Source organism: Lynx rufus, unplaced genomic scaffold (assembly GCF_022079265.1).
Source record: "Lynx rufus isolate CCGP_SWC_20201006 ecotype Redwood Valley unplaced genomic scaffold, mLynRuf1.p SCAF_2, whole genome shotgun sequence".
NCBI lineage: Eukaryota > Metazoa > Chordata > Mammalia > Carnivora > Felidae > Lynx > Lynx rufus.
The window spans coordinates 9,427,890-9,448,518 of record NW_025814834.1 but is presented as its reverse complement, the minus strand read 5'-3'; the positions used below and the strand labels follow the sequence as shown (position 1 = coordinate 9,448,518).

The following is a 20,629-nucleotide window of genomic DNA, read 5'->3' as shown; positions in this document are numbered from 1 at the left end:
CATCATAATAAAGAGGTTTACATTATATGATACACATTACAGAGTGGGAGGGAGCACTAGATGGGACAGGACGGAGTTGAGAACTACTGGAACAAACTACTCATTTCAACAGATTTGTCAGGGTTGCCAACTCAAATATATGCAAGTCATGACAAGGCATATAAATATGGATAACACACAGTCTAGTTCCTGTCCTCAAAGAGGTCAGTGCCTCATAAAACAAAGTGATCTACCAGATGCTATTAAGTTCTCAACCAAGGGAAAAATTACTTCTAGGAGGAGAATATAGGCTTTATAGACTACATGGCATTTAAACCACACCCCGAAGAACGAAAAGCTGAAGAAAAAGAATGTTCGAGTCAAGCACAGAGTGTAGGGAAAGGCAGAGGCAGGAAAACATGAAACCCACATGGCACCTGGCAAATGATATGAATTTCCCGGAGCACAGAGCTACATTAGGAAACAAGGTTGAAAGGACAGGCCAGGGTTTAAATGCCTTGTCAAAGGATCTCGATTTTGTCCTTAGTAAGGTTGGCACTAGGAGATTGACAAGAGTTGGAAACAGTGAGGCAAAAGCAACATTTCTGTATGTTCAACTACCCAGGGTATACTAAGGACAGGTGAGTAAACAGAAGTACTTACTTCACTGTGTAACAACAACAAGGCAGAAGGACTGCATGTAATTAAAACTGTGGAAAAAGACGGCCCACAAAAGGGAACATACAGCTCATTATACTTGCACCGTTTCCCCCCACCACCACCACCATTTTACAAAGTAGTTGGGTAAGGAGTATAAAAACTAAGATAATCCAAAGTAAATTAGTCATTAGTGATAGATGAGTGATGCAGTATTGAGTATTTCATAGCTAGACTGACTTTTATAACTGAGTAAAACTTATTAAGACCACCCCCAGAACACATACATTTAAAGGTATGACTATGCGATAAACATTAATTTTTTTAACTGTGTTATCCAACTTAATTCTCAGATGACACTCAAGGCAGGTCTATTTCCATTTTAAAGATGTAGGAAATGAGGCTTGCACAAAATCACCCAGTCCCTAGGCAAGGAAAGGTACAACTGAGCCCAGGCATTCTGACTCTCTCAATCTGAAACCTGGCAGCTGTACCTAGGGACTCAGGGGGAAAAGTAAAAGGCCTATATCCATAGCTATGAAGTTTTTTCCTTCAGCTTCAGAGCTGGTACCTCTGTCCCTAATTGTATACATGTCAGATTAAATGGCTTAAGGTTTTACAGATGATATGTGAGAAAAATGGAAGAAAAGATGTCAACAAAGGAGACCTCCTGCTTTCTTTTGCTTTCCCTATTACCAAAAAACTGCCTTCCATAGGTGATGTTCAACTATTGAAGAAGCTTTTGTATATATTCATTTTTTCATTCACACTAACACTCTTCTAGGAATGCATTCCGATATGGAGAAAACATGTGTGAAAACTGGTGTGAACATCAGATTCCCTCATATTAAGGGACAGAAGGATCAGAGCAAAGCCTCAGTAAGGATAAGAAATAATCTACAGCAGCTGACATCTTACAGGTTCCCAATATGCTTATGATACGACCTTTTTTTTATGATGTGACTTTTAAACAAAATCTCACGGTTGGTGAATAAAGCAAGATACCTATACTGCAAAGAAAGTTAGCAAAACACATGAGATATTACTCTGTTGGTCCAAGAAAGAACTTAACACGGGTAACTATTAAGAATCCAATGTGTTGGGGGAACCTGGGTGGCTCAATCGGTTAAGCGTCCAACTTTGGCTCAGGTCATGATCTCACGATTCTTAAGTTTAAGCCCCACATGGGGCTCTGTGCTGACAGCTCAGAGCCTGGAGCCTACTTCAGATTCTGTGTCTCCCTCTGTCTCTGCCGCTGCCCTTCTCATGCTCGGTCTCCCTCTCTCTCAAACCACACACACACACACACACACACACACACACACACACTCCACTGTGCCTAACTTCCAACTACAATAAAGTAGCTTCTGTTCCTCCTCAGACCAAGGCAACCATGCCAGTGTTTAACACAACCTTGTAAGGGTGCCTGCGTGGCTCAGTTAAGCATCTGATTTTGGCTCAGGTCATGAACTCATGGTTCATAAGTTCGAGTCCCGCGTTGGGCTTTCTGCTGTCAGTCACAGAGCCCACTTCGGATCCTGCCCCCCCCCCACCCCACTTGTGCTCTTTCTCTGTGTTTCTCAAAATAAACAAATAAACTTAAAACAAAACACACTACCACAACCCTGTAAACCTTGCCTCCAAAGGTTGTCCAAAGGCACGATGAGACAGACAGGCCTTCTCAGCATTACCAAAGCATCACTAGAAGTGAAAAAGTATATGCAAATATGGTTCTGTGGCTGAAACTCAAGAGTATCTAATTACAGCAGTAAGATTCACCATTATTAAAAGAAGCAAGTTAGCAAGTTACCTGGCTAACTCTAGTATACATGTTTATAAAAGTGGTTTCAATTTGGTCCTAAGAAACAATGAGGTCATTTTCACACCACATTAACTCCGTCTCTCTTTAATGTTCTCCTCCTCCCAAAGAAGATAAAGCTTGAACTTCCATCTGCCTCAGCAAAGGTCAGGATAAAAAAAAGAATAGGAAAATGGTATCCATACTGGTTGAGTAGGAGAATGAAGAAAATATACCAGACGCATGGCTATGTTGCACCAAGTAAAATAGAGGGGAACGAAGGGTCTGTTGTAGACATGGGAGGAAGAATGAAAAATGTTTCAAGGGCCTCTGACAGCTATAATGTGCCATTTACAAATACCCCATTTCTCCTCTGAGCGGAACACACGGTGGGGGGGCACTTGCCGAACTACTCGGAAGTTATGTGCAGCCGCATAACTTGCTCTGTCAAGGGAACGTGAGTGGGGGAAGCCTTGGAGAGCCGGAGGGCAATTCAGCGTGCTCTCTTGTCAGAGCAATGCTACCCGAGTACCGAGTGCCCAGACTCTGCGAGCAGGGCCTGCAGCTGACCCAAGATGGCATGTCCGCTGGCAGCTCGATTGTCACCTATACGGATTACTGAGCTGTGTGCTCCCTCGGCAGGGTGCTCCAGCCCACCCTGTTACACAGCCCATTTCGACCGTGCCCTATTTCAGTTCTTCCTTCACTGCAGTCAATCACCTTCGCATGACCTTTCCCATAAAAGGCAGTCCTATCTCTGGGCCTAGAAATGCCAAGAAAGTAAACCTTATTTGGAGCCCATACCAGTACCTACCACTTAAGAGCAAAGTAACAAGTGACAAAAAATTACAAATACAATCCACGCCCTGTAACTAATGACACCACGTGTCAAGTAGAGAGAGACAAATATAGCTGACATGTAACACCTGCTTTGCAACTGCTTCTTCAATTCAGCCTTCAGAGGCCAAATCAATGAGGTCATCCCTAGAAATGTTTCTCACCTGACTCTAATAATCACCTGCACACCCATTTCCCCCACTGAGTTGGAACAGCTTATAACAAAGGCTATTCTACTCTCAGTTTGATAACTACCAGCCAGCATGGGGCTTACTAGCATGGTGTTCTACAAACGAATGAGAACGACCTTACACTGAGTTGGGCTTACAAGTACATTAAGGCAGGACAGGACTCCTTAAAGCCAAAAGAGGCTTGATTGAAATAACGCACACACATCTCCAGATTGAACACAATAGCTAATCAATCAAACCTAGAGAAGGCAAGAGTCTACACAGCTCTCAAGAACTAAAAGACTGAAACTTCACAGAACTTTAATACACACATACTAATATATTTGTTTTTCTCTGTCTGTTCATCTTCCCCCCTAACGCAGGAGATGTGCAGTTGGCTACTTCAGATTCGCATCTTCTCTTTGCTACCAGGAAAGAGAAAGCGTCCAGTCTGAATCATGTGACCGCCCCAGCCCCATCAATGAACTCAGAAAGATGGGAGAGTTGCAGATTCTCCCAGCTTTGGCAAACGGCTGGCCGGCGCTGGCGATGGACAGTCAAGAGCTGAGTTAAGATCATGTTGGAAAAGAATAACTAGGGGTGCCTGGGTGGCTCAGTTGGTTAAGCGTCTAACTTGGTTCAAGCTCAGGTCATGACCTCATGGTTTCGGAAGTTCGAGCCCCACGTCAGACTCTGCACTGACAGTGGAGAGCCTGCTTGGGATTCCGGTCTCTCCCTCTCTCTCCACCCCTCCCCGGCTCACCCTGTCTCTGTTTCTCTCAAAATAAATAAATAAAACCTTAAAAAAAAAAAAACAACAGGGGCGCCTGGGTGGCGCAGTCGGTTAAGCGTCCGACTTCAGCCAGGTCACGATCTCGCGGTCCATGAGTTCGAGCCCCGCGTCGGGCTCTGGGCTGATGGCTCAGAGCCTGGAGCCTGTTTCTGATTCTGTGTCTCCCTCTCTCTCTGCCCCTCCCCCGTTCATGCTCTGTCTCTCTCTGTCCCAAAAATAAATAAATGTTGAAAAAAAAAAAAACAACAAAAACAGAATAAGTACCATTCAAAACACATGGGTGAAGAACTGAGGGAGATCATTCAACAAAAGAGGGTTACTGTGACAAGAGGGGCTCATGTCAGCTGAATGCTTTAAAGGTCAGTTCTCCTGTACAGTGGTACAAAGGGGGATTAACAAACTTATTGGTATGCTTATACCAAAAAATATTCTCAAACAAAAAAATATTTTCATTCAGATCTCATTCCTCAAACCTGAACATCTGTCCAATGTTTAACCTTGTTAGTATAAAAACACCAAGAAAATTAATGTGATTTTTTCATTATTAAATTAACAGAAAAATGCACAGTGAAAATAACATGAATAGAATGATGAGAAAAAGCACTCTTTTTCCTGATGGTAATAAGTAAATGGGTTAAAAAAACTTATGTGAAACAAATTGACTGTAAAAAAAAAAACAAAACAAAAAAAACTCCCTTTGACCAAGTGGAGACACCTGAGGGGTGCCTGGGTGGCTCAGTCAGTTATGTATCCAACTCTTGATTTCAGCCCAGGTCACGATCTCAGGGTCGTGGGATGGAGCCTATACGGAGTATGCAGCCTGCTTAGGAGTCTCTTTCTCCCTCCCTCTCCCGCTCCTGTTCTCTTGAAAAAAAAAAAAAAAAAAAAAGAGCGAGACACCTGAAATACAAACAATTACGCCTACGCAGAAATTTTGCCCATTACAACCATTTAACTATCCAAAAACTAAAAAGTAAATCTGGAAAACATTGTATAGTGGTTCAGTAAATCATGTGGCCATTTGTAACAATTACCAAAAAAATTGTAATGATGTGAGAAAATGTTTGTTAAGATGCTGAGTTTTGAACAAAGCAGGATCCAAAACCATATTTATAGTGTAATCAGCTACATGCTAAGCTGTATTTTAAAGGCAAATAAAAACCAAAATGTTAACACAGACCTATCTCCGGATACTTATTTTTGTGCTTTTCTGTATCCATCCCACTGAAATAGATTTTTAAGCAAAACACAAATCTATTTCCTTTCTGTATAATTAACACTGGCTAAAAAAAAAAAATCCCTGCTCTGACAATGCTAAGAAAAAGTTATAACCTATAGATCTCATAACCGAGGTTTTACTCTGTAATGAGTAACTAAAACTTTGAAGACAAATTTTTTTTAATGGGGCTGGGCAGGTGGAGAGGACTGGATTCAACCATTTCCTCACTCCATTAAAAAATCCGATAGAGTACAGAAAAGAACAGATCACCTATAAACCAAAAAACTACACAAGAAACGGAAAGGAAAATAATAGCGGAGGAAGTCTAGTTAATATATGGACAGAGGAGGACAGGGGAAACAGAGCAAATAACCAGGAGATATGAAATACATCCCAAAGATCCAAATTCCTTTTAGCTTAAGAATGAATGAAAACTAGTCTCCTAAAAAGAAAGGAAACTGTAAATGACCTTGATTTGGGGGATGGGCAGGACCGGTCACAGGAAGGACACTATGCAAAGAAGAGCCTAATGCAAGTCTGAAAGAAAACAGTGAATAAAAAAATGAATGCATTTAAAAATTCTAGGAGGGAAATACTGCTACTGAAGTCCTCAACTGAATGAGTGGAGGTTTTTCCATTATACATACTTCATACCCTCTTCCAAGTCCTTCTTCATCATAGGAACTGAGCGGTTTGTGCAGTAAAAACAGTTTGGCGTGACGAAAATAATCACTGACTTAGAGTCAAGTGGTTGGAAATCAGGTCCTGACTCTACATACTAGTTGTAGAATGCTGAGCAAACTACCACATTCAGAGAATAGGGGTTACCTACTTATTAGCAGAGCTCCTCTGAGTCTCTACTAAAAGAAGGCGTATAAAAACATTTGGGAGCACTCCACCGGGGCACTATTGTAGTGGCTACTCTTGTGCCCATCAGCTGAAACGCTGCACCGCTATGAATACATTTTCAAGACCACGTCTATTTTTGAGTCAAAAGCCTAATAGCAGCATTTTACTCAGGAAAGCTGATCAACAGGAGTCAGCTAAAGAGAACGAAAATACAGTTGTAACTGCTCCCTCCCAATTTATCCCAATCTTCTCTGTCTCCCCCAAATCGAAAGAGAGGTTTCTTAGAGGTTAGTTCACTTCTAGTATAGCACAGTCTACGAGGGCTTCCAATGTCATTCTGGGCTTCGATGAAAAGGTCCTTTCCAGGTTCAAGATTCTATCATGAGCAAAGAATCAAGCTGAGAGGGGAAAATAAAATTCAAATGAACAAATTTGCATTCTTAGTCAAACTGGTTCAGACTTTTTTGGCTAATAGTCTAAATTTATACGTCATAGTCATTAATTACACTTATCCACATAAAAAGAGGAAAAATTTATCTATTCAGAGTTATTACTAAATTATGGTATAGCCACACAATGGAACATAAAGACTTTAAAAGTCATGTTTTTAAAACAATTTTAAGGACACAGAAAATGACACAAATGATCCTGGGTTTCTAAAACGGGGGGGGGGGGGGGGGGTGGGAACTGGCCCTCCTCTGTGTGCTAATTTTCTGGGGAAATGTTTTTTGAAGATACGTGAAAGTTGAAATTGTAAAAACTGAAATGGGCTACATTATGGAAAGAGAGAAGGTATTAAAGTATAAAAACCCTAAGTATACTCTATTTTCTTCAGCATGTTTTCTGCCATTCCAAACACAATTTTTCCCAAGCACATTTTTAAATTCTACACTTATCCTTCACAACTGAGTTACAATTTTTTTTTCAAATCGTTATTACTAAAGTATGGCTGACAAATCATATTAATTTCAGGTGTGCAACAGTCATTTGACAGGTCTACACATGACTCGGTGCTCACCATAGTTAGGTGTGGTCACCATCTGTCACCATATATTACAATATTACTGACTATATTTTCTCTATGCTGTCCTTTTCACATCTGTGACTTATTTTAATACTGAAAGTTTGTACCTTTAATCCCCTTCACCTATTTCCCCCATCCTGCCACCCACTCCTCTCCTCTCTGGCAACTACCAATTTGTTCTTTGTAGGAGTCTGTTTCTGTTTTTTGTTTGTTTGTTGTTTTTTTTTTAGATTATACATATAAGTGAAAGCACATGGTAGTGTCTTTCTCTGACTGACTTAATTCACTTAGCATGATTCCCTCTAGGTCCATCCATGTTGCTGCAAATGTCAAGATCTCATTCTCTTTTATAGCTGAGTTATATTCCATTGTACATATATACACCACATCTTCTGAATCCATCATTCTAATGATGGGTGCTTAGGTTGCTTCCATATTTTGGCTATTACAATGAACACAGGGATGCATGTTTGGAATTAGTGTTTTTGTTTTCTTGGGGTAAATACCCAGCAAGAGAATTACTAGACTGCATGGTAATTCTATTTTTAATTTTCTGAAGAACTTACATACTGTTTTCCACAGTGGCTGCACCAACTGAACTAATCACTGACAGACTTAAAGCAAATAAACTATAGCAAAAATGTGCCCTTCTACAAATAAGTAAGAGTTCTATCTTGATTACAACTTCATCTTAGTTCTTTAAACCAATACATCTTAATAACTAATATTAACCATTTCCATTTCTATTTCTTGCTCATATTTTTAAAATACATTAATACAATAAAATAGTTAACACCAATGGGTAGAAAAAGATAAAGGCGCTGAAAACATCGCTGTGGATTTTAGAACCAGTGTACTATGTGAGAGACCAAACTGTCACTCACGTGCAAGAGTCCAAATAGAACCTGAGTATTACTATGTAAAACTGCAGTTGTTCAAAAGGTAAAAGTTACTGATTTTTTTTCTGCTTTTTAAAAAAATCTCTACATGGGGCTCGAACTCATGACCCCAAGATCAAGAGTCATGTGCTCTCCCGACTGAACTAGCCAGGCACCCCCAAATTGGTACAGGTTATTTACGTGTAAACACAAGCACATATAAGCACATATATATATATATATATACATACACACATACATATATATATATATATAGCAATAAAGAAGACGAAGGAAAAACATGCCAGTGTTAACAGCGTAAGTCAGAAGTGGATTGTGGAATTATGGTTTTTTCCTTTATGCTCTTCTTATTCTCTAAATTCACTAAAATTAACATGCCATGCTTTACAATGGGGGAAGGATATTTTTTAATCAACAGAAAATAAAGTGTGGCTACTCCAACGAATAATCTGATTGTAAAATAAAGCAAAAAACAATTTCAGAACAAAACTCTGCACACTAAGCATTGTGCTAGCAATGTAACATACTACAGATTGCTGATGTTAACCAACAGCCCTATGAAACAGATCTCCCCACTGCGTGGACTAAAAACTCCGAAGTGTCCTAAAAGATACAACAAAGGACACGTAGCTATTTAATGGCAGAGGCAGTAATTTCACACAATGCTGTCCTTGTCCAAAGTCCATACGCTCACCTACTAAAAGAGCCTGATGTCAACAGGATCGGTTTCAATATATTCCTTACATGTGACATTTAAAAACTTTCCTTATAGGGGCACTGGGTGGCTCAGTCGGTTAAGCGGCCGACCTCGGCTCAGGTCATGATCTCACGGTGCGTGGGTTCGAGCCCCATGTCAGGCTCTGTGCTGACAGCTCAGAACCTGGACCTACTTCGGATTCTGTGTCTCCCTCTGTCTCTGCCCCTCCGCTGCTCACGCTCTCTCTCGTTCAAAATAAATAAATAAATAAAACATTAAAAAAAAGTTTTTTAGGGGCGCCTGGGTGGCTCAGTCGGTTAAGCGGCCGACTTCAGCTCAGGTCATGATCTCGCGGTCCGTGAGTTCGAGCCCCGTGTCGGGCTCTGTGCTGACAGCTTGGAGCCTGGAACCTGTTTCAGATTCTGTGTGTCCCTCTCTCTGACCCTCCCCTGTTCATGCTCTGTCTCTGTCTCAAAAATAAATAAATGTTAAAAAAAAATTTAAAAAAAAAAAGTTTTTTATAATTTGCTAGACAATATACACGTGGTAGTGTCTCCAAATGTTGTGTCAGATAATCGTATCAGAACCTTGCCATGATTTATTGCAAGCTAAACATGGATTGGAGAGGAAGGCTTTGCAAGTGAGGTTCTGAGTATTTTATACATACAATGACAGTCCCTGGCTAAATCAGACAAGGAATTTTCCATTCCACAGAATGCATCTGATTCTTCACACTACCCCCCTAGGCAAGTACTCTAACTGAAAAACCTGCGAAACACCATACCACTGAGAGAACGAGAATGGAGAGGCCCACAAAGTCAGACTGCCTCACCAGCCTGTCGGTACCCACACGCTGGCAAAAAATAAGATGGGGAAAAGACTCAAAAGCTAGTTATCAGAACTCAAGGTCTTAAAACAAACAAAGCTTCCTTTCAATAAAGTAAATAAAGACCTGCATAAAGAAAAGGCACCACAAACGATCGAAAGACACGCTGTAGCATGTTTAAGAGTGAGGAGAAAGGGCAAGCACAACAGGACATACCATATGCTAACGACCCTTGAATCAGATTTCTGATAATGTCAGTGACTGACAACTATTTTTTGAGCCTAGCGCATTTGGAAAATGATGAAAGAACTGCTTTGAATTCGTTTTGTTTGTGTTACTTGGCTCAAAAAATTAGGAAAAAATTACCCATTTGCAGTGAACCATTTAATTTTCTGTCCTCAAAATGAGGTTTTTAAAAAGTATTTTTTTTTCACCACTTACTTTTCAAATTACCATCCAATACATACCTTCCTCCTATCGAGTCGTCTTGTGGTTGGGCCCCGGCAGTGTTCCTCTGTGAACGTCGCAGTGACCCCCCTGGATTGTTATTAGGCCGGTTGGACATTGGCACCTCTCTCTTGAAGGGACATACCCTTTCTAGACACTACCATTCACTGAAAAGAAAAATGAGAAAAAATTATCAGCTATATGTGGTACACCACAGAAACCAGATAAGGGGCAACAAAGATGAAGAGGAAATTTCAGGTCAGCAATTTATACGGCCAAACTGATGCTACATTGTCTTATCTGAAATCTGATTAATGTCATATAAGATGTCAAGAATATACCAAATTCAAGGCATGTGGTCCAGAGCCCAGCACATAAAATTAACATAGATTTCTCATGGAACACCCAGGAAATTCTCAATTCAAAGAAAACAGGGCACAAGCAGAAATTTGTCTTTGCTTCTCCATTTCTTATAGTGTGTAGGAAAGGGCACTACACCCAGCATCAGAACACCCTGGCTCAAGTCCTGTGACAGAACAGGTATTAAAGGGGTCTGTCTGCCTTTGTACAAATCAGAGCCTCCAGCCTCCAACTCCTCAGCCACAGAATAAACAACATGTCATGCCTACCGCACAGTATTGCTGTGAATAACAAATGACATCATAAATGCAAAGGAAACTGTAACACTATGGAGAAATGAGGAGAAAGGGGCTGAAGTCCAGTGAACTAAGAAATGGTCCCAGATATCCTGGATTTCAACATTAGCTGTGCTGGCTGTGACCTTGGACAAGACACTTAATCTCTCGATTTCTTTTTACCTCTTCTGTGAAATCAGTATATCACCTACCCCACAGAGTTGTTAGCAATACGATATTGAGAACATAATTCACAAATATAACAATTTAACTCGAAACACAGTTCTTAATCCATGTGAACTTTCTATTAGAAATTTATTATGTAGAAAAAATGCTGATACCCAAAGAAAATCAAGTTAACTGATAAACAGGCCCTTATCACCATCATAGAAAGAACCACAATTTGTGTAAATCAAATCTTCACAATTTTTCTTAAGCCTCCAGTCAAACTCCAACTAGAGTTCTTTCATTCTGTTTACTGGGGAGGGAAAAGAACACATGTGACATCACAGGACACAGTGCCAAAGACAATGCAAATTACTCACGACTAAATCTATTACTGGATTTTGTTTTAAGAGCTTCCATGCTCTAGAACAAGAAGTGGGTTCTCTTTGGAGTTACATATTGACCCAATTCAGCAGCAGAAAAAGATGGTTTCTGTCACATATGCCCACATCATCATCAATATACTAAATAAACTCTGGTCAGAAAGTTCAAATTACTCATGTACTAACTCAATTTTGGAAAGAAAAAACAGGGAACAGTACAAAACACTGAGAGAAAGACTGAATTTACATGTATCAATGTGGAAAGATCTCCCCCAAGATATATTAGAGGGTAAACACTATAAAACTCCTGGCTGTGTGTATGCGGATTTAAAAGACTGCATATGTATCCTTATCTATTGTCTACACATTGCAAACTTAATACTGCTTGCCTTTCAGAAAGAGGACCTGGGGTCTGAGGTCTGAGATGAAAAGAGTCACTGTTGTTATCTACCATAATAAACCATAATAACAATAAACCACAATAAGCCATGAGGTAGGTCACTCTAGCAGAGTAGTTTGAAATGCACGGCTCTCGGCTCTCGAGTCAAACTGCCTCTGGCTGAGTTTGAGTCCTGACTCTACGAGCAACAAGTTGTGTGGCCTTGTACATACACTTCTCTGCTTCAGTCTACCAAACGGGGATAAAGAACTTACCTCATAGAGCAGTTGGGAGGACTAAGTGACAAATCCACGCAAACCACTTACCACGGTGCCTATGCTATTCCGAGGGCTCAGTACATATTAACTATTACTCTTATTACTATAGATGCTTATCGCAAATAAATACGACCCTTGTGGCCAAATAATGCATTGGGGGAAACTTCATAAAAACCACTATCAAGGTGAGTCTTACATTTCTAGGGATAGAGTTTCAAAGTGAATTTTGCTATAAACACAATCAATAGTGCTTTTAAGTAAGGATTAATTACACAATAACCTGAGAAGTTTTGTCAAAATATGAACGCCCAGCTTCTGCCCTCAGAGATTCTGATTCTGTGGGGACAAGGACCGGAAACATTTTAAAAGACCTCTCCTGGCAGTACCGCACCCGCGAACAACCGCACCCTATTCAGGAATTAAGCAAAAGCCATTCTATCTCAGGATTCGCCCGAGAAGCTTTACTAATTCAAACATCACAGTGCCATTTCGCTTGGACCCTCAACAGCATGGAAACAAGAGAAGAGCAAGCTACTGCTGCCTTCACTTTGAAAAGCAAAGAAGACTGTTAGCGACCAAGACTGGTAGGTCTCACTAGCCTACCTCCCGCTCTGAAATGCACACTGTAGGTCACGGGATGTTAAGTCATTCAAAGGGATGGAAGCGACACTGGTCATTCGGACCCACAGTTACCGAAGGCACCTTAACAACACTCCCAACTTCTTCCGAGTTTGTCCACCAGTACCGGTGACCATTACCATTACCAGCCCATAGCCTGTTCACAGATAACTCTTGCTAAAGACAGAAAGGGTGGTGGCAAATAAGAAGACAGTTATTTACCCAAATGCTAACTGTTTTTTAAGGAAAGCTGCCAGGCTCTGTTCAACTCTGGAGTACGAAACCCCAAAAAGTAAATCTGTGATTAACATAAAATATATACAGGACCTCCCCCTCTGCCAGATTACCAATAAATCCAAAGCTGGAAGGGACCATCCAGGGCGACCAACTTCAACCCTTTACCAATCCAAAAAAGTTCAAGCCATCTGTTGAGGATCTAGTCCTCTGAATCTGACACTGAGATATCCCTTCCGGAGATCACCACTACTTCACCTTCAACCAAACTGAACTCCTCTGGCTCCAGGTAAGAGCCCAAATATTTTCACCATACAGTGATTTTTTCCTTCTTGTTATACTCTTATGCCTACTGCATTTTATTAACTAAATTTTAAAACACACACGTGTGAGTTACACCAATATAGAAACTATATCATAGCTATAATTTGTGTTTTAAGAACCTGAAATGAGTATGAACTCAAAAGATTCCATCTTAAAGCTGAAACTGTAAGTTTTAAGTCCAACCTGTTAATAACCCTATCAAGTCCTAAAACATCCTACTCTTCTAACATACTACCTTCATTTCTGTGAAAATAATCACATAAAACCTCTGATATTGAATCCTAAAATATTCAAATAAAATAGATGGCATATAGGACTCTGACCTCAACGGGAAAAGCATAAAAACACTAATGGGTATGTTCACGACTATAAAACTCACGATGACTTTGTTCCCAGCTAAGTGGCCAACAAACTTACTCATTGTTCAGGTTAAACAGCATTTGAATTTTATATGAAAAGTACTTAGCTCTTCAGGCAAATAGAACTTTTTCAGGAAATCCAGAACAGCATATTAATCTATACTTAAAAATGCACTCTTAGAATTTTTAAAGAAGGATATTCTTTCAAGAAAATTTCAACTGTAGTCATTCTGGAAACTGATTTCCCTCTAATTCTGCTAATTCAAAATCACAGAAAAGAGATTAAGATCGGGGGGAGGGGGAGGGACGGAGATTAAAAAAAAAAAAAAAGATTCAGGAGCACCTGGGTGGCACAGTTGGTTAAGCATCTCTTGAATTGCAGCTCAGGTCATGATCTCACAGTTCATGAGATCAAGCCCCACACCTGGCTCTGTGGTGACAGCACTGAGCTTGCTTGGGATTCTCTCCCTCTCTCTGCCCCTCCCCCGCTCTCTCTCTCCTCTCTCAAAATAAATAAACTTTAACAGAGAAAATAAAATGAAATAAACCAACCACTCACTTAGTGTAAAACTCAGAACACCAAGAGAAATGGATTACAAAAATTAACTTCAGGATGTAGTAGTTCTTCCTAATCAAATGGCCAAGTAGGAAAGGAAAATACGAAAAGGAATACCACAGAGGTTCGTTAGTACTTATGCAGAATTTTTATCACCTGAAGGACATTTGACAGACTGGAAAACCAATCTCCAACTTAGTAACCCAGAACAGTGAGCTAGCTAATTCATAAGTGTCATCACTACCTATTACCTATTTAAGAGGCGACACTGAAACTAAAAAAAGCTGCATTATTTCACAGTAAAGATGGTAACATTTTAAAAAGCTACAATGTATGTCCCACACACAACGTCTGCAGAAAAGTTTTCCGCGTCCAGAACTGACACTGAAAGTGAATCTTATTTATCTGCTGTCTCCCCCGCACCCCATTTCTTAGGCATTCTATTTAGACGTGGGCCTGCAAAGGGCACTTGGTTTGGCTTCAGATTCTGAAACTAGAGTTTAATAACACCAGTGATAAACACAACTGCGTAACACTTTACTCCTCTGTTTATTCTATTAAGCAAAATTTAAATGTGCCAATGAGCCTTATAAACCATTTTATTATTCCTACTTTCCAAATAAGGAAAGGGAAGTGTTACAAAATTAAGTAGCCTCTGTGTGTACGGAGTAAAGGCATATGGACTTTCAGACTGCAGGTAACGGCATCCAGAACCGCAGATGTGAACAACTGCGTATACTAGATTAAAACAAAAAGTCCAGACTTAGGAGCAGGTATGGGAAGTTAAACATCCCAGTGGCAGTATTAAACTCCACAATAAAATAGAATAGAAGTCACCCTTGTTTACAAAAACAAAAAGCCATTTTTGCAGAAGAATGTCAAGGACTTCAAACAACACTATCTTTAATGAATAACCTTTCAGCTTCCCGAAGAGCAAGGGGTTGAGAGGTACGAGAGAGACAAAACAATCCCCGCTCACAAGGAGCAGAAATGAGGAAGAGCCACTGAGTACAGGGAAAAGGGCCAAGTGACTTGAGAACTGGGTCAGCTAAGTGTCTGATTCAACGTAGGGGCATCAAACCCAATCCATTGTTATGATGGAATACTGAATGTTGTACAACACACAAAGTAATTTCAAATTATATATTTTAACACTAGAAAATAATATTTAGTGGAAAATACAGGTTTTAAAGGGAAAACTAAAATAAAAACAATTATGGGTAATGTTTATTCCGTGCTTACCATATACAAGGCTAAATGCTTTTTCATTTAATTTTCACAACAACCTTACCAAAAATAGGTACTGGAAATTCACTTCCTTCAAAGAAACTGTGGCACACGCTAAGTTAAAATAACCCTACCACCACAAAGCTAACAAGAAACTGGGTCAGCACCAAACACAGATTTGACCTCAAGTCCATGCTCTTTGTGACTATGTTATATGGCTGAACAAATAAAAATAATTATACATTTACCTTTTTTAAAGAGTCAAAACATTAGAGAACCATGACCTTTCCAAGCTTGGAAGATATCCAGAAGATTCTAATCCTTTCACAGTTCTTTGAGAAAATCATTGTTAACTGCCCAATCCTTAAATGAATTATCAGAAATTATACTAAATGATACAAGAGGCAATATCAAAGGTTATATTGTAAACAGAGAAGAAAAGGTGACTTAATTTTGCCCTTACTCCATTGAGAAGGCTCAGCTTAAAGAGGGCCAAGAAGGATGGCACACAGGAATGAAGAAATCACAATGGAGGAGTACTGAGTAAGTCGTCAGCGCTCAAACATGGGATCTGGGAAGAACTTGGACCTGGAAACAAATCTGATCTGTATCATGAAGGGCCTAAAAACTCAAAATTACTAGTTTAAGACCTACAGATAAGGAGGCAGATCAACTATTCAGCTACCAAACAGATCTAAGGATAGATAAATGAGGGTCTGATAACGATGGAAGGTGAAATGATGAAGAGATGGCAGTCAAAGGTTGAAACGATAAAATCTAGGCAATCAAAAAAGAGAATATGGGTCTGTGGTTATCCAATTTCAGCATGCATATGAATAGAAACACTAATCTGAAATGCCTTTCAGGTTCCTTGCTGTGGTAACAAGGGTTGAAAAGTTATCTAAAAAGTAAAGAAAGCAAATCCTTTCAGTATCAAATGAAACATTAGCAGGCTCACTTAGGAATTAATTTTCTAGAGAAGACTAGCATCAACTTTGCTACATACTATTATTTAGGGGTTCTGACAATGAATTCACAGGTTGACTTGCAGATCTGTGTCTAGTGGAAATACCACAGGAACTTCTACAACAGCTGATAAGATAACCCCAAAGAGTGCAGCCTGTTGCCCTATAGGACACCAGTAAACTTATTCTAAAATCCTTTATCAAATTTCCTTTAAATACCCAGTTCCCCAGATGCTTTTAAACCAGCTTTCCCTAACAGGTTCCCCGTCATTAATTAGTGAGCTGAATAAAATCTTTACTACGTGTTCATTCTATAGTTTTAAGTTCTGCTTTTAACTTCAGAAAACCATAAGAAATGGTAGTAACGTTACCAAGGAAACCAATGGGGCAAAAAAAAAGTCTAATGTCAAACATGTCCAGTTTGAGTTATTATGTAGGATACTTAGGTGAAGAGTTCCAGCATACAGATGGAAATAAAGATCTGGAATTAAGTAGTTAAGGGTAATGTGTAGATGATAAAAATGATCAATGTGTAGAAGGTGAAACCAAGATAATCAAGGAGACTTCACTTCCTCAATTTAAAGTATGCAACAGGCCCAGGATGAAACCTTAGGAAACACCGAAATCTAAGGAAAACAGAAAAGGAAGAATTCAGATGAGGAGAATCGAAGTATGGGGGATAAACATTGAAAATATGAAACAAAAACAAAAAGTATGGGGAAAAAATCAGGAAGGTGGTATTGCAGACACTAAGTGGAATAAGATAGGCAGAAAGAACAGACACACAAAACGGAACAGTGTCCATCAGATTTGGATACTGGTGAGAGTTGTTTCTAGAAATGGAGGGGAGGAGAACGTTATGACTAAGTTAAATGGACAGTAAATACTAAATGCTAGCCTATAAAGAGGACAGAGAAGAGACAGCCAACCAAGTAAGGGCGGCAGGTTTGACCAAGGCCACATGGTGTGATCTTCATTTCTAAAAAAATGTCTTGAACATGTTTATGTCATAAGGAAAAAAATTACTGAAAGGGCTGGAAACGGCGTATAGTTTACTAACAATATCCTACAGGAGGAAAACAGAATTAAGAGCATAAGCCTCAGATAAGAAAGGTACATCAATCTCCAAGGCAAGAGAAGATAAATGGAAGCAAGGAAGTACATGCCTAGCTTGACTGAATCTGTGACTAACAGGTATGAGAAAAATAAGAGAGAATGGAGATTTCAAAGAGTTTACCTAAAGTAAAACAGAGGAAGGAGCTATGGGAAAGGATGACTGCCCAGCAGCACTAAGAACGTACATGAGAGTAGAAACCATAAACTTATGTTCAATCCATACCTGATGGAATTATCTCATTTATGCAAGAGGATATCCTCATCCAAAGAGTCAACTGCTCAAGAGCCTACATCTATTTAGGGATATACAGACCTGACAGCAGAATCCAGCTCTCCAGAACGCCAGTGGAAAATATACTTTACACATCCTATGCTACTCCAAAAAATTAACCACTTTTTGCTTATTGATCTGTGGACACCTAATCCATTTACAGAGGGGCAAACAGAATACACCTGACCCACCACGGTCTGAACTCTGAATAACTTCTATACTATACTTTCATTTACAAAGTGCAAATTAAAAACTAAAATGCCTACAACAAACCCTCGATCTTTTAAGTATCACCCAACACCTACCAACTAAATTCAACACTGGGCACAGGAAGGGATGCCAACACCCCCATTTTACAATTGTAATATGCCTTAAGAATCTACCTTACGTGCCATCTGGCAAGAGTTCATGAGATTAATTTTGGCATTATTCTTACAAAGTATATTATTCAACAAGACTTGAGATTCACAATGGACTCTGTCAATACATTAATTAGTATATAAGAGACTCCAATATTTCTTGGGTCTAAGCACACTTGATTCAAAAGATTTTTGGACGTAACCCAGACACAACAGTTATCTCCCAGAAAGGAGACAGCGTGGTGAAAGCTCTTCATTTCCCTTCCTGAAATCAAGCAAAATGAATAAAAGCTTAAAAATTCATAAAAAAATCCCACGTATAATGAAGCCAGAGAAAAGTGGACTATACCCTAAATCATAGAAGACAATTCAACAGATACAATAAGAATACCTCAAGGGTTTCCATCAATGATCCTTTCCTGGAAAAAACAGAATTGCAGAGCAAGGGCAACAAAAGATCAAAGTGCCTTCTCCTTAGGGGCCAATTTCACAAGCTGCGGAACAGGAGGGAGGTGTACCTACTAAAAAGGAGGCAGGCTCGCCATTTGTGTTTAACAGCACCCTGATTAATCAGGACAAGAAACAGCCTAGAACTGGAGAGAGAAGCAGGAAAAGGAAACAGCAACTCCAAAATTAAGATCAGCTGGGGAAACAATCACCAACCCACCACGCAAAAGGTAGCACATGGGCTTTGCACTGAGATGATCTGTTCTGCTCAAAAGGAGAATGACCAAAAGCAAAACTGAAAATGAACTGCAGGGCAGAAGAAGAAATCTGAATTGGGCAAACAACTGAAGGAGACAAAATAAGGAGGACATGGGTAATAAAAGAAACAGAAGAAAAAACACTATTGTACAATGTTAAAAACAGGTTATAAAACAGAAAGACAATCTTAAGATTTTTAAAAAGGAAAATGCTCTATGCACTACAAATGGAACTACTCTCAAGATTTTGTTAAGCAAAAAAGCAGGTACAGAATGCTGGGCACAGAACACATCTACATATATATTATACATGTAAATAATAACTGGCTTAAATATTACTAATAAAGAATACGTTAAAAAAAAAAACTTTAAATCATCTACCTTGTTAGAACAGGATCCTTTGATGCCTTTCACATTCTGAACCATGTACCTATTTCCCTATTCAAAAAATTCTTCACACAATTACATATGTTGTAATTTTAACACTTAGTGGGTAAGAATAACCAAGAAAAAAAAAATTAAAATACTAGCCATGTTGAGATTATTTTCTCATTTTCATTTCTTTTAGTCATGTGGCCTCATTACTAAAAACTGCAGAAAAATTCAAAACGTGATTTTCAAAGGTTTCCACACCCCAGATACATGTTTATTTAAAAAAAAAAAAAAAAAGTAATCTGTAATTCAAATCCTGTTTCCAAGTAAATGGAGTTCTTACTGCCTAAAACACAGACCACAAGGAATGACATGCTGAATCAGCCAGAGATCGTGTATCCATCACTGCACCAAAAATCTATTTTGTGGAATACTATACTATGATCAGCCAATTTATCACAAAGAGATACAATCCAGTCCAGCTACTTCTAAAATGCAGAGCACCTCATTCCTTAATATAAATCCTGTCTTAGCTCCTATCACTTCTATAATCCTTCAAAACACTAACTACATTTAATAGAGCATTTCTTTCTTGTTGTTAAGGCCTCAAGATTATAGACTAGAGTCAGCAAGTTTCAGCCCATGTGCCCAAGATGGCTCACAGACCCAGTTTTAACAGGTCTCAATCCTGCGGGCTACCATAATTAGCCAGTCGGTGGTGGGGGTAGAAGGTCAGCTTATCACCAGCATTTTTAGTACATCCTCTTAAAGATGTTCTTTTCTACCTACCCAGGAATGAAGAGACAAAAGGGAAAGGTTATGGACTAGCTAGCCTCTAAATTCTGATTCCGCTCTCAATTTTGTAACACTCTAGCCTAACATTTTAGCTTTTCTTAAATGGGGTATATTGTGTAAATTCTTCCTTATAAAGACCTAGTAACCCCACAATCAGACACAATGATTATCAAAAGGAAAGAACTACTGAAGGAAGGAGGGAAGAATAATCAGTAAAATGCCTCTCTCCACCAGGGATAGGAAGGGATAGGAAGATGCCCGCTGGGTAAGAATCACAGTCATTGAAAGTAAAACGCGAAGTATCCTGTAGTTTACAGCAAGGTGCTCCCCATGGATAAAAACAATTTTGTTTGGTAAATGACCTTTAGAATACATGTAATAAGGCAATTTCAGAATATTTTCTTCAATACATGTATGTTCTCATCACTGCTGCGAACTCCACCATAATAATGAAACCAGAGAGGTTAATTTATTTAAGACTGCTTGTATTAAAAAGTCTACCTAGCCTGCCTGGCAACAACAAAAAATATTTCAACACTGTGATAATCATGGATTGGTACCAACTTTTTGCAACAACAATATGTAACCTGTAATCAACAGTGTTAGATCCTGAAGCATTTTCAGGAACAAATACTACTAAGTTTGTGGTTAGGCTCAGGGAAAACAAAACTAAAAAATTTAACTCAAAAGTTGG

At 39.3% G+C, this 20,629-nt stretch overlaps 1 protein-coding gene across 16 annotated transcripts in view; it reads right to left on the bottom strand.

Moving 5' to 3' along the window:
• TRIP12 (thyroid hormone receptor interactor 12) overlaps positions 1-20,629 on the bottom strand; it is a 139,455-nt gene that overhangs the window by 90,041 nt on the left and 28,785 nt on the right. For all 16 annotated transcript variants that reach the window (XM_047084960.1, XM_047084963.1, XM_047084966.1 and 13 more), the window contains exon 2: positions 10,216-10,362. In XM_047084960.1, coding sequence (XP_046940916.1) covers positions 10,216-10,313 — 98 coding nt within the window. In that variant the 5' untranslated portion in view covers positions 10,314-10,362. The remainder of the gene's footprint in view (positions 1-10,215; positions 10,363-20,629) is intronic.